The 16,535-nt window shown below is 45.6% G+C and overlaps 4 protein-coding genes and 1 long non-coding RNA gene across 8 annotated transcripts; 3 read left to right on the top strand and 2 right to left on the bottom strand.

Annotated features, from left to right (window-relative positions):
* The first annotated feature begins 729 nt into the window (after positions 1–729).
* Positions 730–7,052, top strand: LOC311258788 (uncharacterized protein). Of its 3 annotated transcripts, none has more exons than XR_014622778.1 (7): positions 730–863; positions 1,107–1,178; positions 4,852–4,991; positions 5,071–5,178; positions 5,506–5,542; positions 6,021–6,896; positions 6,971–7,052. XR_014622778.1 is itself a non-coding variant. In XM_084355378.1 (5 exons), the coding sequence occupies exons 1-5, from the start codon at positions 813–815 to the stop codon at positions 6,148–6,150; spliced, it is 411 nt and encodes a 136-aa protein (XP_084211504.1). In that variant the 5' UTR covers positions 730–812; the 3' UTR covers positions 6,151–6,334. The 3 variants fall into 3 exon arrangements, 1 of the variants encoding a protein (XP_084211504.1); XR_014622779.1 differs by having other exon boundaries at positions 4,849–4,991; XM_084355378.1 differs by lacking the exons at positions 4,852–4,991; positions 6,971–7,052 and having other exon boundaries at positions 5,058–5,178; positions 6,021–6,334.
* LOC311258688 (uncharacterized protein) lies at positions 1,679–3,524 on the top strand (the record flags this gene model as incomplete). Its single annotated transcript, XM_084355200.1, has 3 exons — positions 1,679–2,449; positions 2,974–3,037; positions 3,460–3,524. The coding sequence occupies exons 1-3, from the start codon at positions 1,970–1,972 to the stop codon at positions 3,522–3,524; spliced, it is 609 nt and encodes a 202-aa protein (XP_084211326.1). The 5' UTR covers positions 1,679–1,969.
* Positions 6,890–9,796, bottom strand: LOC311258787 (uncharacterized protein; the record flags this gene model as incomplete). 2 transcript variants are annotated; one of them, XM_084355377.1, is made up of 5 exons in its annotated part: positions 6,890–7,146; positions 8,754–9,044; positions 9,154–9,441; positions 9,547–9,579; positions 9,664–9,796. In XM_084355377.1, 5 exons carry the CDS (start codon positions 9,794–9,796, stop codon positions 6,977–6,979), a joined length of 915 nt encoding a protein of 304 aa, XP_084211503.1. In that variant the 3' UTR covers positions 6,890–6,976. The 2 variants fall into 2 exon arrangements, with proteins under 2 accessions (XP_084211503.1, XP_084211502.1); XM_084355376.1 differs by lacking the exon at positions 6,890–7,146 and having other exon boundaries at positions 8,284–9,044.
* Positions 7,085–8,738, top strand: LOC311258789. Its single transcript, XR_014622780.1, has 3 exons — positions 7,085–7,171; positions 8,201–8,290; positions 8,653–8,738. It is a non-coding gene; the product is annotated as an uncharacterized lncRNA (long non-coding RNA).
* Positions 9,797–11,906: 2,110 nt separating the features above from the next.
* Positions 11,907–15,607, bottom strand: s1pr1 (sphingosine-1-phosphate receptor 1). Its single transcript, XM_084355375.1, has 2 exons — positions 15,508–15,607; positions 11,907–14,848 (listed from the first exon to the last, which is right to left on the bottom strand). Exon 2 carries the CDS (start codon positions 14,724–14,726, stop codon positions 13,608–13,610), a length of 1,119 nt encoding a protein of 372 aa, XP_084211501.1. The 5' UTR covers positions 14,727–14,848; positions 15,508–15,607; the 3' UTR covers positions 11,907–13,607.
* Between the last annotated feature and the right edge of the window lie 928 nt (positions 15,608–16,535).

The following is a 16,535-nucleotide window of genomic DNA, read 5'->3' as shown; positions in this document are numbered from 1 at the left end:
TACATATATGTGAATATATATGTATATACACACACACACACACACACACACACACACACATATGGTATATATACATTATATATACACAGATACATGTATACATATTACATATTTTTACCTGAAAATGTGGATGAGCCAACAGGTGACTGTAACTCACTAATCTGATGATTATCACCAGCAACATGTTCTTAAGTATAGAAGTTAAAGTTCTCCTGTCAGAGTGCTGAAGGTCCTGAGAGATGATGTGTTTTTATCTTTTGCACACAACATAATTATTTATACACAAATTATTATGATGTGCAACAAGATGAAACATGTTTTTCTTCTTTTTTGGGGAGTTTACAACTTTTTTTCACCGCCTGAGCCTCCAAACACAAAGAAACAGAATAATAATCAATGAATAAAGTAAATGAGATGGTTTTAAAATACATGTATACAAACATATTTTCAGTCTCTCAACAGCACAAACTTCAGCTTCATCTTCACAGCCGGTTATTACTCATGATACTGACGTCATGATATAATTCATTCAACTGTTCTTCAGGGCTGATTAACAGAAGAATATTGTTTTTAGACTTTACATTAAATCAAAAGACTGATCAGGAAAAACAGGGTGTGTATAAAGAATATATGACGAATTAGATAAATATAAAGAGTTTAGTTTCTGCAGTATGAATACTTTACTTTGGCCTGTGTTCCAGGAGAACATTTATTTTGAAACGTCCGACCGGAAGCTCTCTCCTCACATCCGGGTATGTTGACGCAGGTTCGCGGTTAAATGTTTACCTTTGTGAAATAAGCGAGTTTAAGTGATGGCAGCCATGACTGAGCTGACAGCAGGCAGTGTGCTGTCCGAGGAGCCGGTGAGTGATGCGTCATTAATTAATTATTTTCTTAGTGTTCATGTAGAAAAGTTATTAACGGAAATACGACGTCTGAGCAGCTAGCTAGCTAATTAACTGATGAGCTAGCTAACAGCTTCACGGTCCATGGAAAGACCCGGGCTCAGCGGCGGTTTGGCTAACGCCGTTAGTTGCTAATGTTAGCTTGTTTGCTAGCTGACGCTTCTCCGTTAGCTGACCTGCTAACGTGTTTTCTCTCTGCAGGACTCCGTCACGGCGGCTGAAGATGAAACTTCTCTCATAGAAACGTTTGAAAACAATTTGGACATTTCACAGGTTTGTTTCAAATGTTGTATTTTATAGTTTGAGTTGAAATGTTACAGAAAAGTGACGGGTTGGTGACATTTTACTGTAATTTCAGCAGGTAAAGGTGGAGCAGCTGTCTTAATGGAACTGTCCGCCGAACTTCATTCAAATTTCTGCCAATTTTAATACAGATTGTATAAAGATTCTTTTAAAGTGTTATAAATTACAGTTTGCTGTTAATGTAATCTTTCTGTAAATAATATTGTTTGGGGCAGTTTTCTGCCTTTATTGTGAAGAGACAGGCAGGAAACAGGAGAGGCTGGTTGGTAACAAACAGGTGATGGTTCCGACCTGTAGGACTGCGGACTGTGCAGAAATCATTCAGCTAACAGGTCCAGTGTTCACGTTGTGTTTTTTAATGGAGTCTGGTGGGTTGTGCTCCTGCAGTTAAGATTTTAGGATAAAGTGCTATGTGTGTGAATGTGGAACCGTGTGTGTGTGTGTGTGTGTGTGTGTGTGTGTGTGTGTGTGAATGTGGAACCGTGTGTGTGTGTGTGTGTGTGTGTGTGTGTGTGTGTGTGGTTGTGGTTGTGTGTGTGTGGCAATGAGGAGGAAGTGGAACTGAGTGCGCTCCAAAGTCCAGATGGTGCTGTACAACCACAGAGACAGAACTCTCAGGTAACGTCACCTGTTAGATATCCAAACTGCTGTCCTGAAGAAGTCCAGGGGAGACGGTCAAAAGCTCTGCTGAAAGAAAAATTAGTAAGAGAGTGTTGAGTTTGTGATGTTCCACAGATGTTCCAGAGAGATGTTCCAGAGAGATGTTCCAGAGAGATGTTTCACAGAGATGTTCCACAGAGATGTTCCACAGAGATGTTACAGAGATGTTCCAGAGAGATGTTCCAGAGAGATGTTCCAGAGAGATGTTTCACAGAGATGTTCCACAGAGATGTTCCACAGAGATGTTCCACAGAGATGTTCCACAGAGATGTTTCACAGAGATGTTCCACAGAGATGTTCCACAGAGATGTTCCAGAGATGTTCCACAGAGATGTTCCACAGAGATGTTCCACAGAGATGTTCCAGATGTGGTCTGTGTGAATCAGAACTGGAGAGTCGGTTCTCGGTGTCGGGCCATGTTTTCAGAGGACGGTCTGGCGTATCTGGCCGTGGTTCTGTGGGTCAAAGGTCAGCGCTGCGGCGTTCGCTTCGATGACTACAACAACAAGGGGGAACAGGAAGTCAGCAGACTGCTGAACCCCGACGGGCTACACGGACCCAGCAAAGCCACCGCGACCAAGGTAAAGACCTGGGCCCAGGACTGGGTATCAGACCCGGGTTTGTGTCTGGGTATCAGACCAGGACCCAGGACCGGCTGATCTAATCATCATTTACACAGTTTCAGTATTTTCCTCTTCTCCTCTAATGAATTATTTTCATCATGTGACCTCATCAGAACCTGAAACAGACTCACTGTTAACCAGGTGGTCCACTGAAAAAGACTGAACAGAACTAAAGATGAAGTTCTGTGTGAACAGTGAGACTCACTGTGTGTTAACTGAGGAGGACGAGTGTGATGATCTGATCTCTGGTTCTGTGCCGGGCTGTCAGAACCACCTGCAGGCTGCTGTGACTCACTTCTACTGTAAACTGTTCTGTGTACGTTTAATGTTGAATATTCTGACAGACTACAACAGAACCGACAACAGAACCGGTGAGATGAATGAGATCTTCTGTTGGTCTTTGAAACACGTGAGTCTGTCGTCACTGATCGCTGACTTCATGTAACCACCAGACTCTTCTTCATGTCTTCAATACACTGCAGCTCAGCAGCAACTCTGCCTGGAGGAGCAGGAGCAGGAGGAGGGGCAGGAGGAGCAGGAGGAGGGGCAGGAGGAGGAGCAGGAGGAGCAGGAGGAGGGGCAGGAGGAGGAGGAGCAGGAGGAGGAGCAGGAGGAGGAGGGGGAGGAGCAGGAGGAGCAGGAGGAGGGGCAGGAGGAGGGGCAGGAGGAGGAGGAGCAGGAGGAGGAGCAGGAGGAGGAGGAGCAGGAGGAGCAGGAGGAGGGGCAGGAGGAGGAGGAGCAGGAGGAGGAGCAGGAGGAGGAGGAGCAGGAGGAGGGGCAGGAGGAGGGGCAGGAGGAGGAGCAGGAGGAGGAGGAGGAGGAGGGCAGCATGGAGAGAGGAGCAGCACTGCTCTTCATCATCAGGATCAGTCTTCATTATTTGAGGAGGAAACAAACTGAAGTTCAGTGACGAAGATGAAGAAGCTGCCACCTGCTGGTCAGCTGTTGTTCTGCGTTCCTGCCTTCAGTGGTTCAGTGCTGGTCACATGGCAGCAGGTGGACCTGGGGGTCTTCCAGAAAGCGGGTTTTGTGAAAACTCTGAGTTTGTTAACCCTGAGATGAGAGAAACTCTGAGTGTTCAGCTCCAGAAAGAGAGGTAACTGAAACTCTGGGTCTGTTACCGCGGTAACTGACTCTGTGGACCTCACCTGCTCACTGGCAGGTTCACCTGAAGAAACCCTGAGTGTGACGGAGCTGTCTGACAGCGGCTGTCCTTTCCTTCAGTCCGATCATGTTGAAGCAGAAATAATTCACATAGTTTTACACCAGGAGGAGAATTTAGATTCATTTAGATGAGCTCTCGCTCCCTGACGAGGACTGGACCCAACAGAACCGCTCCTCATCAGTCCGTCATTTATATTCTCCGGCCGCACAGCGAATATCAGGCTACACGTCATCGCTGACGTGCTCTCAGATCTGAACCATCCTCTTTAATCACTTCGCAGGTTAATCAATCACCTTCAGCAGCCAGAAGGAGGAGGAGCCATCGTGAGACTGTTTTTATAGGTAGGCTATTTCATTTTCAGCCGGTTTAAATTAAATAAAATAGCCTAAAATAAAACATTGAACAACATTCAACCACTTCCCCAAAGGCTAATATGAAAGAAACTGATGTTAAATTCAAAATGAAAAGACGGCCGCATCTAAAACTCTGTCAGTGACTTTTCTCCCCTGTTGCCATGGTGAATCACAGTATCGGAGCTCCATTGATGATGATGCTTTTTACTAGTCGTCAGGCTCGAGCTCAGCTCAGAGTTACATACTCAGAGTCGACTTACCTGACTCAGATCAGCTGTTCTGGGACTGAACACTCAGAGTTTCACTTCACAGGGTGAGTCAACTCAGAGTTCAGGGTTAGCCTAGTTTGTTGAACCTCCTTTCTGGAATACCCCCCTGGACCTCAGAGAGCTCAAGGTCCTTCATCCTGGAGACATCCTGGAAACATCCTGGAAACATCCTGGAAACATCCTGGAGTTCCTCACAGCTGCTCTTCAGTCCTGTTTGTTTCTCCAAAGGTTTCAATGTTCAACCAAATGAAATCTCAGATTTATTTCAGTGAATCTTTTGACTGATTCACTTTGTTGTTGTTGTTGTTGTTGTTGTTGTTGTTTTAATTCAGATTCTATCCAACAACAGTTTAAAGGTCAAAGATATTCAGTGAATAATGACATTAGAGAAGCTGCACATCCTGTTTATCAATGATTCATCTGCTCGTTATCTTTTCAATCAGTTGATCAATAATTGAATCAATAAAACCAGTGAAAGGTGTGAACATGTCAGTCTGAGGTCACGTCACCTGCTGTGAGCTCTGCAGGTGTGTGTGTTGATCCAGTGTTGTGTGTCTGGTTGTGTGTCAGCAGGTCGAAGAGCAGCTCAGTAATTAGTGTATTCAGAGTAATCAGAGTAAAGTGGAGAAACAAGCAAGAGGAGACTGGAGCAGAGACACCGACCAATCACAGCTTCTCTTCCCTCCGTTTCCTCTCCTCAGTCGGGCTCAGCGGTAAAACTGACACTATCATATTTATTGATCTGATGATTATTGATGATATCTTCTCTGCTGACTCAGTGTCTCTCTGAAGGGCTCCATGACCTTCATCCCTCCTCCTCCTCCTCTCAGCGGCGGCGACGCCACCTCCAGCATGTTGATGCTGTGCTACACGTGTGGCTTCCACACGGGCAGCTACATGGTCAGTAACCTGAGGTCACAGGGTCACTCTGTGAGGTCACAGGGTCACTCTGTGAGGTCACAGGGTCACTCTGTGAGGTCACAGGGTCACTCTGTGAGGTCACAGGATCACTCTGTGAGGTCACAGGATCACTCTGTGAGGTCACAGGATCACTCTGTGAGGTCTCAGGATCACTCTGTGAGGTCACAGGATCACTCTGTGAGGTCACAGGATCACTCTGTGAGGTCACAGGATCACTCTGTGAGGTCACAGGATCACTCTGTGAGGTCTCAGGATCACTCTGTGAGGTCTCAGGATTCAGTACTGACGTGTCTCAATGTGTTTCAGGCTCAGCAGGAGTTCAAGTCAAGCTCCAAAAACTGAGGTCAGAACCTGATCACACACCTGCACACAGGAACACGCACCTGTAGACACACACCTGCACACAGGAATACACACCTGTACATAGGAACACGCACTTGCACACAGGAACACGCACCTGCACACAGGAACACGCACCTGTAGACACACACCTGTAGACAGGAATACACACCTGTACATAGGAACACACACCTGCACACAGGAACACGCACTTGCACACAGGAACACGCACCTGCACACAGGAACACGCACCTGTAGACACACACCTGCACACAGGAACACGCACCTGTAGACACACACCTGCACACAGGAACACGCACCTGTAGACACACACCTGAAGACGTTTATAAATAAAGTTTCTCCGAACGGGTTTCTGTGAAATGAAAGTCGGGACAGAGTTCAGTCTCTGAAGTTATTGAAGTAGTGAGACGTCTTCATGTGTGAAGACAAAATCTTTGACGATCTCGTTTGCCTCCTTCTAGTTTTTCTTCTTTGGAGCCAGAGAGGATTGTGGGAAGAGACTCAGCTGTGACGTCCTTCATTCAAGTACACTTTGTACATTTTCTGTATGTTTTAAGATCCTTGTGTTTGTTGTTGAATGTTTCCATGTGAAGAAACACTGTTTACTTTGTGTTCACAGTTTAAGATGTTTGTGTTGAGAGGTTCAGGGTCGCTCTGTAAATCTGAACTCTGCTGTTAGAAATGAAATGAAAAAGTCTTTTGTTATTAAACAGAAAGACGGATCCTAAAATCTGTTGTCAAACTTTTAAATATTTAAAGAATCTGTTTAAAGATGTTTTCTCTCCTAGTTTTGGTTTTATGTCTTCAGCTTTTCTCAAACACTGAAACTGAGCAGCAGGGAACCACTTCCTGTCAGTCGGAGGCCTCGTCCACACAACACACCTGAAAATACAGGTCACATGACCACACACTGGGCATGTCGGTGTAAACAGAAGCACGTCGTTCACTCTGGTCAGTTGCTTAGTTACAGAAAATCCTCTGAACGAGGCAGAAACATGTCAGAAAAGAGACAAACGACAAATGATCCACTGTTTTATTGACGTGTCTGTAAATATAAACTGTGACATCAGCCTCCAGGTCATGTGACCCATCACCTCAACATGTCTTCCTGCTCTCCACTGACTGCTCTGAGCTTCTGTTCATCAGTCAGCAGAGACAAACTGAGGCGGGTAACATCATCACAGTTCAGACAGGTGGAGCAGATGTGACCATATTCACTGAAGTGAGACCAGGTGGTGAAACTGCAGGACAGGCTGGATCTGAATGACCTGAGAGGAACAGAGACCTGAGCATGACAGCAGCACACCTGTGGACAGGTGGACCTGCTGCTGACTGAGGTGATCTAAAGTATGTATATCAGACCCAGGTTCAAAACACCAGAATGACTCTTAACTGTCACCGTGTGTGACAGACGACATCATGGTGAGTCGCTGCAGGTGTGGTCGGACTTCAGGCTGCTGTTGGTCACCTGAACAGAGACCGTCGCTCCGTCTGCACCAACAAACGTCCAGCTGCCTGTCAACCCCGTCAGCTGATCATCATCCACTGAGACTGAGCAGCTGACTGAGGAGGAGACCTGAGTCACATCTGTAAACACACACACACACAGCAGGTAAACACACACGTCAGCCAGCCTTCATCCTGTGACTAATGTTCCAGGGTTTGATGACCAAACATGGAGTCTAATAAAGCTGATCAATAATAAAGCTGATCAATAATTGTCAAGCAAACTGAAGTTTAAACGAGTGCTAATTAAATAACTACAAAAACTGCAAAAGGACGACAAAAAACCGGAAGGAGGAACCATCGCACAGCTGCTGGCCGGACTGTAAAAAACAGCGCACGTCATCACAGGTGAGATCATCAGTCACAGGTGCGCAGGGAGGCGGCCGGTCAGACGCTGTGGACAGACTCCTGCTGCGGAGGGTCACTGCAGGTTGTTTGTGATAGCTTGGCTTAGCTTAGCTTAGCTTAGCTTAGCTTAGCTTAGCCACGGGGTTGGTTGCCCAGTAACGCGTGGCTTGTAACCATTGAGTGCCCACGTGCTGATTGCTTGTGAATGTCCTGAACTGGTGAGAATGTTCTGTATGTAGAACATGTCTGAGCGCGTCACTCTGATCTTTGGTCAATTATGAAATGTGTGTTAATCATAAAAGCAATTAGGCAATTTAAATATAGCATGACTTGAGCATTTCATACTTTAATATTCAATGCAGATATTTCATAATTGAATGTAAACAGTTGGGAAATTTGTGTAAAGACTAATTTTTTCACTTTATTTATTAAAATTCGACCATAAAATGTAATTAAGGTAAAAAAGTAATGTTAAAATACATAGTTAATGGTTAAATACAGTTGAAATTGAGACAGTTTGTTAAAAACAATAAATAGACCAACAATAAATATTAAAAAGAAGTGAAATTCATACTTATCTGACAACATGCTAAAACAACTGACGGCACCTTATTTGCACTTAATTTGCAATTTAATGTAAACGGTTTGAGTTTCACAGTATTTATTTAGGTGTTTATTTTTCTGTTTTTTTGTTTACTCAGTTCCTATTACAGTCGTTTGAAATATCATTGGCATTATGTGCAGAATTTAAACATTTTTTCTTTTTGTGTGTTTCTATGATTGAAAGGTTTTTCACCTCATGGCTGATGGAAATGGCTTAAACTGCGTGCACTTGGAAAATAAAAGGAAGAAAAGGAAAAGCCGCCTGGTCATTTGAGTGAGTTCTGGGTAGATGGGCAGTTTAGTTTGCAAGACCTGAAGAAACTTCCTGGTGAAGCTCACGCCTCGTACTGAGGTGGAGGTTGAGGGTTTGAATCCTGTCTGTAGTTTTTGCTGCATGAATTAAAGTTTGTAATGAAACGTTGAATGTTGAAGTCTAAATTTACACTGTAACAAGTTTCATGTTAAATGTTGATTTAACGATCGTTGACTTCGGTAAGTTTCATCATCGGATCAAAAGTTCAAACACATCCTGTGGTTTACTGACAGACTGTGTGTTGGACTTTGACTTGACCTGATCTGATCCGGACTGGACTGAGATGAACTGAACAGTTTGTTCTGTGTGGTTTGGGTTCTCAGAGCTTTAGGAACAGGTTCTCTGAGGAGCACTACAACCCTTCCTGAGAAGCATTCTAAAAGTACTGATCCAAAACTGGTAAATGAGCCTGACTGCTTCTTACCCACTACAAAAAGCATGTGATGGTTGCTGGGCTCTGAGCGGATGTCCAGGTGATCGTGTGGATCGTATCTGCAGGTCATGTTGACAGGAAGCAGCGTGGTGCTTTTCTTCCAGATGGCGAGCTGTCGGCCCGTCAGGTTCCTGCTGCAGGACCCTGTTGCGATGATCACGCTGTCTCTGTAGAAGCGACAGCTGGACACGTAGCGGAGCGGCGGGGAACAGGTGACCTCCACGCTGTCACCAGGTGAGAGGAGGCGACGGCTGACAGACAGATAAGGACTGGGACTGCTGCCTAGAGGACAGACCACCAGCAGACACAGGTCAATACAGAACCAAAGACTGGAGCTCAGAGTGTACTGTACCCGTCCACATACAGGTGATGGTCCACAAGGCAGACATACCGCGGACAGTCACTCCCTTGATGTCGCTGAACGCTGACGTGTACTGCTGGAGGTGGTAGTCACACTTCAGGTAGATCCGACTGCCCACCGGACGACGTCCCAGCAGCTCTGTGGACGTCAAGTGGAAGACACAGAGGAAAGTTCTGGTTGTCATCACTCTGAGCGGGGTCGAAGAGTCTTCTCTGTAAAGACGGCAGTCCCCTCCAGTGTAGTCTATAGGAAGAGTACAGGTGACCTCCACCGTCTGTCCGTCCTCTATCTCATCTGTCACAATGAGTCTGGGACTATCTGCAGAGAGAGGACACGTTAGGACATCAGTAATGAGTGGACACGTTAGGACATCTGCAGACAGAGGACACGTTAGGACATCAGTAATGTGGACACTTTACTCACCGCTATAATATGACCTGGCAGCAGCCGTCCACCCTGTCAACCAATCAGAGACAAACAGGAAGTGAGCAGACGGTATGTGAACTGTTAAAGGTCAGACAGATTGTTTCAGAGACTCACAGCAGCAGACAGACAGCGTGAAGAACTGAACCAGGTCCATCAGATCCTCCTGAAGCTCCGATGACTTCTGACAGACACACAGACGGACAGATGGACAGACGGACAGATGGATGGACCTCCTCTGGTTAAACATTATCTGTCTGTTTACTGACTCACTGTTTGTCTGAGCAGCAGGTTAAAGTCACTGAGGCACAAAAACAGAAGGAACTCACTCTTCTGCTTGATTTCAGTTTTTCATTGTGAAGTCAATAAAAGTAATTAAATATAATTATCTTCTTGGAAAACTGCAATAAAAGAAGCCTCTGAATGTGTGGAGCTGGTCTGAACAGCGCCCCCTGCTGGACACTCTGCAGACTGTAGTGTCCTGATGTGACCACAGGGGGGCAGCACCGCCTCACTCACAGCAGGACGACAAACCTGGTGCATCATCTTAAAGTCTGCAGAGGGATGAAGAAGAAACTTTAACTGTTGTTCCACTTTCTCCTGTCAGTTATCACTCGTGGCAAGTAACTAAGTACATTTACTTGAGTACTGTACTTTAACTAGTACAATTTTATTTTTCATTATTGTTACTCCTGCTCTTCATCTCAGAGACAAATACTTTACTTTAAATTTAATTTAATAAGTTTATTTGTATCAGGGACAATGTACAAAATAACATTAGTCTCGAGATGAGAGAAGATGCTTTGTACTGGATTTAGCTTACTAGCTACTTTCCATCCGTAGTCTCTGGGCAGGTGAGTAACTTTACTCCACTACATTTATTTAACAACTTTATTCACAGAAGCAACATTAAAGTGATGAACTCACTCATGCATCAGTGATTATAATCAATAATGTAATATATGATGAAATCAGTCATAATGAGTACTGTTACTTTTGGTACTTGATTACATTTTGATGCTAATCATTTTGTACTTTTGTAGATTTTAAATGCAGGACGATGACTTCTAACAGTATCTCTATTCATAGTTTTCATCAACAAACCCAGTCTGATGACCAGGCCCAGGACCAGAAAGATCTCCAGGACCAGATCCGACTCAGACTTTGAACTTTAACTGAACCTCCAATCATAACAAGAGCCTTTATTTATGTCTCCCTGTGGACTCAGTGAGGCTCCGCCCCCTCCTGTCAGAGGTCAGAGGTCAGCAGCTGGAGGTGAACCGTCTCCATGACAACGGAGCAGCTCTGAAGAAGACAAAGGCTGCAGTGGAGGAGTTAAAAAAAATGATGTGACTGCACTTTAAGTGGAGCAGCAAGGCATTATGGGACGTCATTGTCTCCTGTCTTTGGAGCCTTCGCAGGACGCATTTGAAGGCCAATTACGTCACCACGCCGCGCGAAGGCTGTCCCAATTCAAAGGCTCCTTCAAATGCAGCCTTCTTTTCCCTCTTTTCGGAGGACGCACTGCTACTATCCTTCGCGGCCTCCCATATCCCAAGATCCTTTGCACGCCGCTGCTCAGTCCCGAAACAGAGGAAAGAAAGAAAGTAAGAAAATGGCGACATCAAGTGGCGCAGATCTGACATTTAAATGTAGGAATTGGGTTTTTACTCGGTTTTTACTCATTTGAACATCCAACGCCAGATATGTTAAACTTCAAGGGACTTTAAAACCTCCAACGTTTTTCAGTCAAACTCTACTCGTATTTTCACTTTCGCGGGCCTGGGCGGCAGACATCGTGACGTAAGGGTAAGGGGCGGGAACATCTGGTGACGCAACCAGAAAATACTCCGAAGGCTGGACCGTCCCATTTAACAACGGTGGACGTCCTTTAAAGGATGCAGCCCCTGAATTGAGACACAGCCTGAGTCAAACAGCTCTCAACATGGCCGACACACAGACTCACACAGACTGTGACATCACTTCCTGCTATCAAAAACACAACATGTTGATGCTTTGGGTTCTGACTCTGTCATACAGTCTACACTGTGTACAGTGAGCTGTAGTATTATGGGATGTGTCTATCACTCCACTTCCTGCGTGTGATGCACTGTTTACTGTCCTCCATTTTGTCTGAACGGACACGTTCAGAGTCTGAACTGTTGGAAAATGATTCTGCTGAGGTCCTCAACAGTGATGTATAAATACCCAGGATGCACTGCGGCTTCAGACACACCTGTATGTTTTAAATGTAAAGATCTTCAACACAGATTAGAAAATGTCGCCTTTCTGGATGTTCAGATTGTTTAACTTGTAATGTGATTACTTCTGTCATGATTGATTTGTTCTCAAACACAAACTGTTTCTATTTCTGTCTTTATTTTTCACTAACAAACCAACATTCAGGAGTTAAACAGTGCAGACAGACAGATGGATGGACGGACAGGAGTTAATGGGTTAATGGATCAGCTCCTGACAGAAGATGGACATTGAGAAGGACTGGTCACCATGGTAACAGAGTGTGATCGTCCAGCCAAATTTACAAAGATGATGATTTTCTTAAAACGTGAAGTTTCTCTGAGGTTCTGAGCAGCACAAATACAAATCAGTTGGACTCACTGTCACATGACATAGTTTCACCACAAGGTCCATTTAGCAGCTGTCCTGGAGCTTTCAGTCGTATCACGTTGTCTTCATCAGTTCGTCCAGGTGTCATAAAGCTGCAGATGTTTACATGTATTTTTTCGGAGCAATTGAAGGACTTCTCAAGGTTCAGGACCATGATTTTAACTGACTTTTAAATCTGCTGATGTAGATCATGTGATGTGATCAAACGCTCCAGAACAGCCAGTAAATGGACCTTGTTCTGAGATTCTTCTTCTCGACCACTGTCTCCTTGGTCAAGAATTAACTTTATCTGAGTTTTATTATTTGTTTGTTCCTCATTAAATTTGATCTTTTGATATTTTTTCTGAAACACAAGACGAAGCAAAACAAAACCTTCTTTCATTTATCTGACAAACGAAAATCTGTTTTTTCTTCCTGGTTTCAAATATAAATTAATTGGACTGATGACATCACCACTACTGACAGGAACGACGACAGACAGGAAGTAGAAAATACATTCTGACCAACAGTTTCTAAACTTTCACACAGTTAAACTTTTTACAAAACGTCACAACAAAAACACAAAAACTCAAAGTTCAGCTGTTTCTGAGACGCCCCATCATCATTAAAGCTCAGTGTTTCAGCACGTCGCCCCCTGCTGGATGAAAGCCAACAGCTGGTTGTGGACAGATCCGCTCAGTACGGAGGCTGAAACACTGACGGAGAACCTAAAGTAACTGATTGAGTCCAAAACTTCACTAAAACAGCTGATTTCTTTATTTTATTTTTAAATTTAAACAAACTGGTTGAGTTGGTGAGAAGCAGCTGAACTGTGACTTCATGTGAAGTGAAGAAACAACATGAATTAAATATGTTCCAGCTGTTTAAGGCTACAGGTTCTAGTTGTTCTTAGAAGGTCAGTATGAAGTCCGATTCTTCTACAAGGACCAAAACCACTTTGTATGAAGCTCACGTCTGTTCACTCAGATCACAACTCATCAGTGATCACCCCATCATGAGGACTGTACTCTGCCGGTCTGATCCGGTCCTGACTGGATCTGGACCAGTGTGATCCAGGAGGCTGAAGTGATCCCGCTGGTCGTCCTGCAGGTGTTAAGGGGACACGCTCCAGGTGTGATGAGGACACGCTCCAGGTGTGATGAGGACATGCTCCAGGTGTGGCGAGGACACGCTCAGGTGTGATGAGGACACGCTCCAGGTGTGATGAGGACATGCTCCAGGTGTGGCGAGGACACGCTCAGGTGTGATGAGGACACGCTCAGGTGTGAGCTTCTTACAAAGTGTGGCCCGTCTCTATCTGAGGGCTCACTGGTCCCAGTTGAACCAGTTTAAAGTCTCCGCAAGTGCTGTGAGTCTGGGTCGGCTGCTGGTCCGGACGAGTCCACACCTGTTTCCTGTACAAACAAACTACTGAAGCTCTACACTCGTCTACTTTAGGATGACGAGGTGACGTTGGCCGAGGACACAGCCGTCTCTCTGGGGGAATGCTCCGCCTCTTCCTTGTTGGGGTGGGAGGAGTTATCGGACTTGCTGCGGCTGAACTCCGCCCCCATGACCGGCCCACTGAACTTGGCGCGCGGCCGGACGCATGCGGTGCAGCACAGCAGTGTCTTCAGGAAGGCTCTGCGCATCTCGTTGCTGGTCAGCGTGTAGATGAGCGGGTTCATGGCAGAGTTGAGGACGGCGAGTGCCAGGAACCACTCGGCCTTGTAGAGGATCGGACAGCTAAGCGTCTCGCAGGCAGCGTCCAGCAGCAGGAGGATGAAGAGCGGCGCCCAGCAGGCGATGAAGCAGCTCAGGACGATGATCACGGTCTTCAGCAGCGCCATCGACTTCTCGGAGCTCTTCACGTTGGTTCCCGCGCTGCCGCGGCCGTTCGACACTTTGCGGAAGACGAGTTTGCGACTGCGTGTGCGCACCAGCGCATAGATGCGCGCGTACAGCACCACGATGGCCATGAGGATGATGCTGAAGACGGTGGTGCAGAACAGGATGTAGGTCTTGTGGTACAGTGGCAGCACGGTGGAGCACTGCGTCATGCTCTGGATGCAGTTCCAGCCCATCACTGGCAGCCCGCCCAGCACCGCCGCGATCATCCACACGGTGCTGATGAGCAGAAACACGCGGCACGTGTTCCCGCTGTTGTGCAGCTTCATCTTCAGCATCGTCAGGTGGCGCTCGATGGCGATAGCCAGCAGGCTGAAGACGGAGGCCGCCAGCGCCACAAACATGCTGCCCTCCCGGAAGAACCACTGCGTCGGCGTCAGCTTGTAGGTGTTGGCGCCCGACAGCAGGATGTTGGCGGTGTACACGACCCCGGCCAGCAGGTCAGACAGCGCCAGGTTCCCGATGAAGTAGTACATGGGCTTGTGGAACTTCTTAGTCCTCCAGATGGTGGTCAGGACCAGAATGTTCTCCAGGATGATGAAGCAGCACACAATGATGAAGACCACAGAGTCCGCCTTCAGACCCGAGTCGTGCTGCGTCTTCCGGAACTTGCCGGTGTAGTTGTAGTGTTTGGCGATCAGGTCGGAGTAACTGGGCTCAGCCATGGCCTGCAGGGGCGGCGGGAGTCCAGCAGGGGGTGCTGCGTCCTCAAGCTTCAGTCCTTCATGTCAGGTAGTAACCGTGAAGAGGAGCAGAGAGAGTCCTGCTGCTGGACCGGGACATGGTCCTGCAGAGACACACACACACACACACAGAAAGACTCACAAACCGGTCCAGAAACACAGGAGCTGGTCTGAGATCAGATCTGAACCTCAGAAGGTGTGAGACAGCCAGAGACAGTTAGACAGTAGAACCGGTCCTGATTCACTGGATCATTAAAACCTTTCATGTTTACTGAAACATGAAATATGATCGCAGTGATGATCAGACACGTTTTCACCTGGAAACATTTCAGTCAGTTTTACACTTTAACGTGTTTCAGAAGAAGAAATCTAAAATAAAAGCAGCTGATGGTTATTGATCACTGATCAGTGATCAGTGAAGCAGTAGAGTTCAGTCGGCAGGTTTCATCTTTTCTAAAGACGTTTGGACTGAAACGGTCCGGTTCGTTCTGGATTCAGTTTTCTGTCAGAATTCAGTTTATTCGACAGTAAACAGGATTAAAACGCTCTGACGTCACTGCATCAGTTTAACGTTTGAACGTTTTATATAAAATCCGTTAAAGAGTCGGACCGTCGGTGTGAACGAGGCTCCGCTGCTTCGACTAAACCCGACCAGAACTTTATTTATTCCAACATCACACATTCACACAGTCTCTGCTGATGCTTCACACCAAACCTCACTCACAAAACACCGAATTTAACCGAGAGAAAAGAGAGTTTTTACCTTCAGTCAGAGTCCGGAGGAGAAACAGCCCGACACCAGCTCGAGGCAGAGCAGAGAGCGACCACACACACTCACTCACTCACACACACACACACACACTCACACACACACACACACACACTGAGGAGGATGAGGATGATGAAGGTGCTGCCCTCCTCCTGCTCTGCTCGTGTATATTTCGCTCCTTTATTCTCCTGAAAACTGATCAGATCAATAATGATGAACAACACAATTCATCAACATTAAAACATGAAGAGGATTATTATTCTCATGTTCCTCATTCTTTCACAGAGCTTTGAGTTCGCTTTAGTCGACTTCTTATTCATTTGAACAGCTTTTATTCATTAACGTAAATACTGAATATTTACAATAAAGTTTATTTTATTACGAAACAGGAATGAAAATAATAAAAATGCAGTAAACAAATAAAATCTAAAAAAGTAAAGATGTGATGAAAAACTCATTAATGATCATAATTAAAATTATTGAAAATAATAATGTTGAACGTTTCTGTTGTTTAAATGTGACGTGTTTTATTAATATTAGATTATTAATATAAATAATATCAAAACATCAAATCTTATTTTGTTTGTGTGAGAAACCAACAGCTGAACACGCACACACACACACGCACACACACACACACACACACACACACACCCCATACTGACACACTGACCTCTGACCTTATATATGTGAGGTCAGCAGGGGCGGAGTCACAGTTTCTGGGGCCCTCAGACACTGGAGACAGACTAGAGACAAACCAGAAAGTTCTGTCCAAAACTGCACCAGAACTATAAATTTGACTATGAAGTGGGCCTCTGAACCTCTGAGGTGTTTTTATTTATGTAACTTTATCTGAGGCGTCTGGTTCAGTCTGGTACTGTCTGGTACTGTCTGGTTTGTCTGGTTCAGTCTGGTTCAATCAGGTTCTGTCTGGTTTGTCTGGTTCTGTCTGGTTCAGTCTGGTTTGTCTGGTTCAGTCTGGTACTGTCTGGTTCAGTCTGGTTCAGTCTGATTCTGTCTGG

The sequence above is a fragment of the Pagrus pagrus genome (genome assembly GCF_965226575.1).
Source record: "Pagrus pagrus genome assembly, chromosome: 6".
Lineage (NCBI taxonomy): Eukaryota > Metazoa > Chordata > Actinopteri > Spariformes > Sparidae > Pagrus > Pagrus pagrus.
This window is presented reverse-complemented; position numbering and strand designations above follow the sequence as displayed.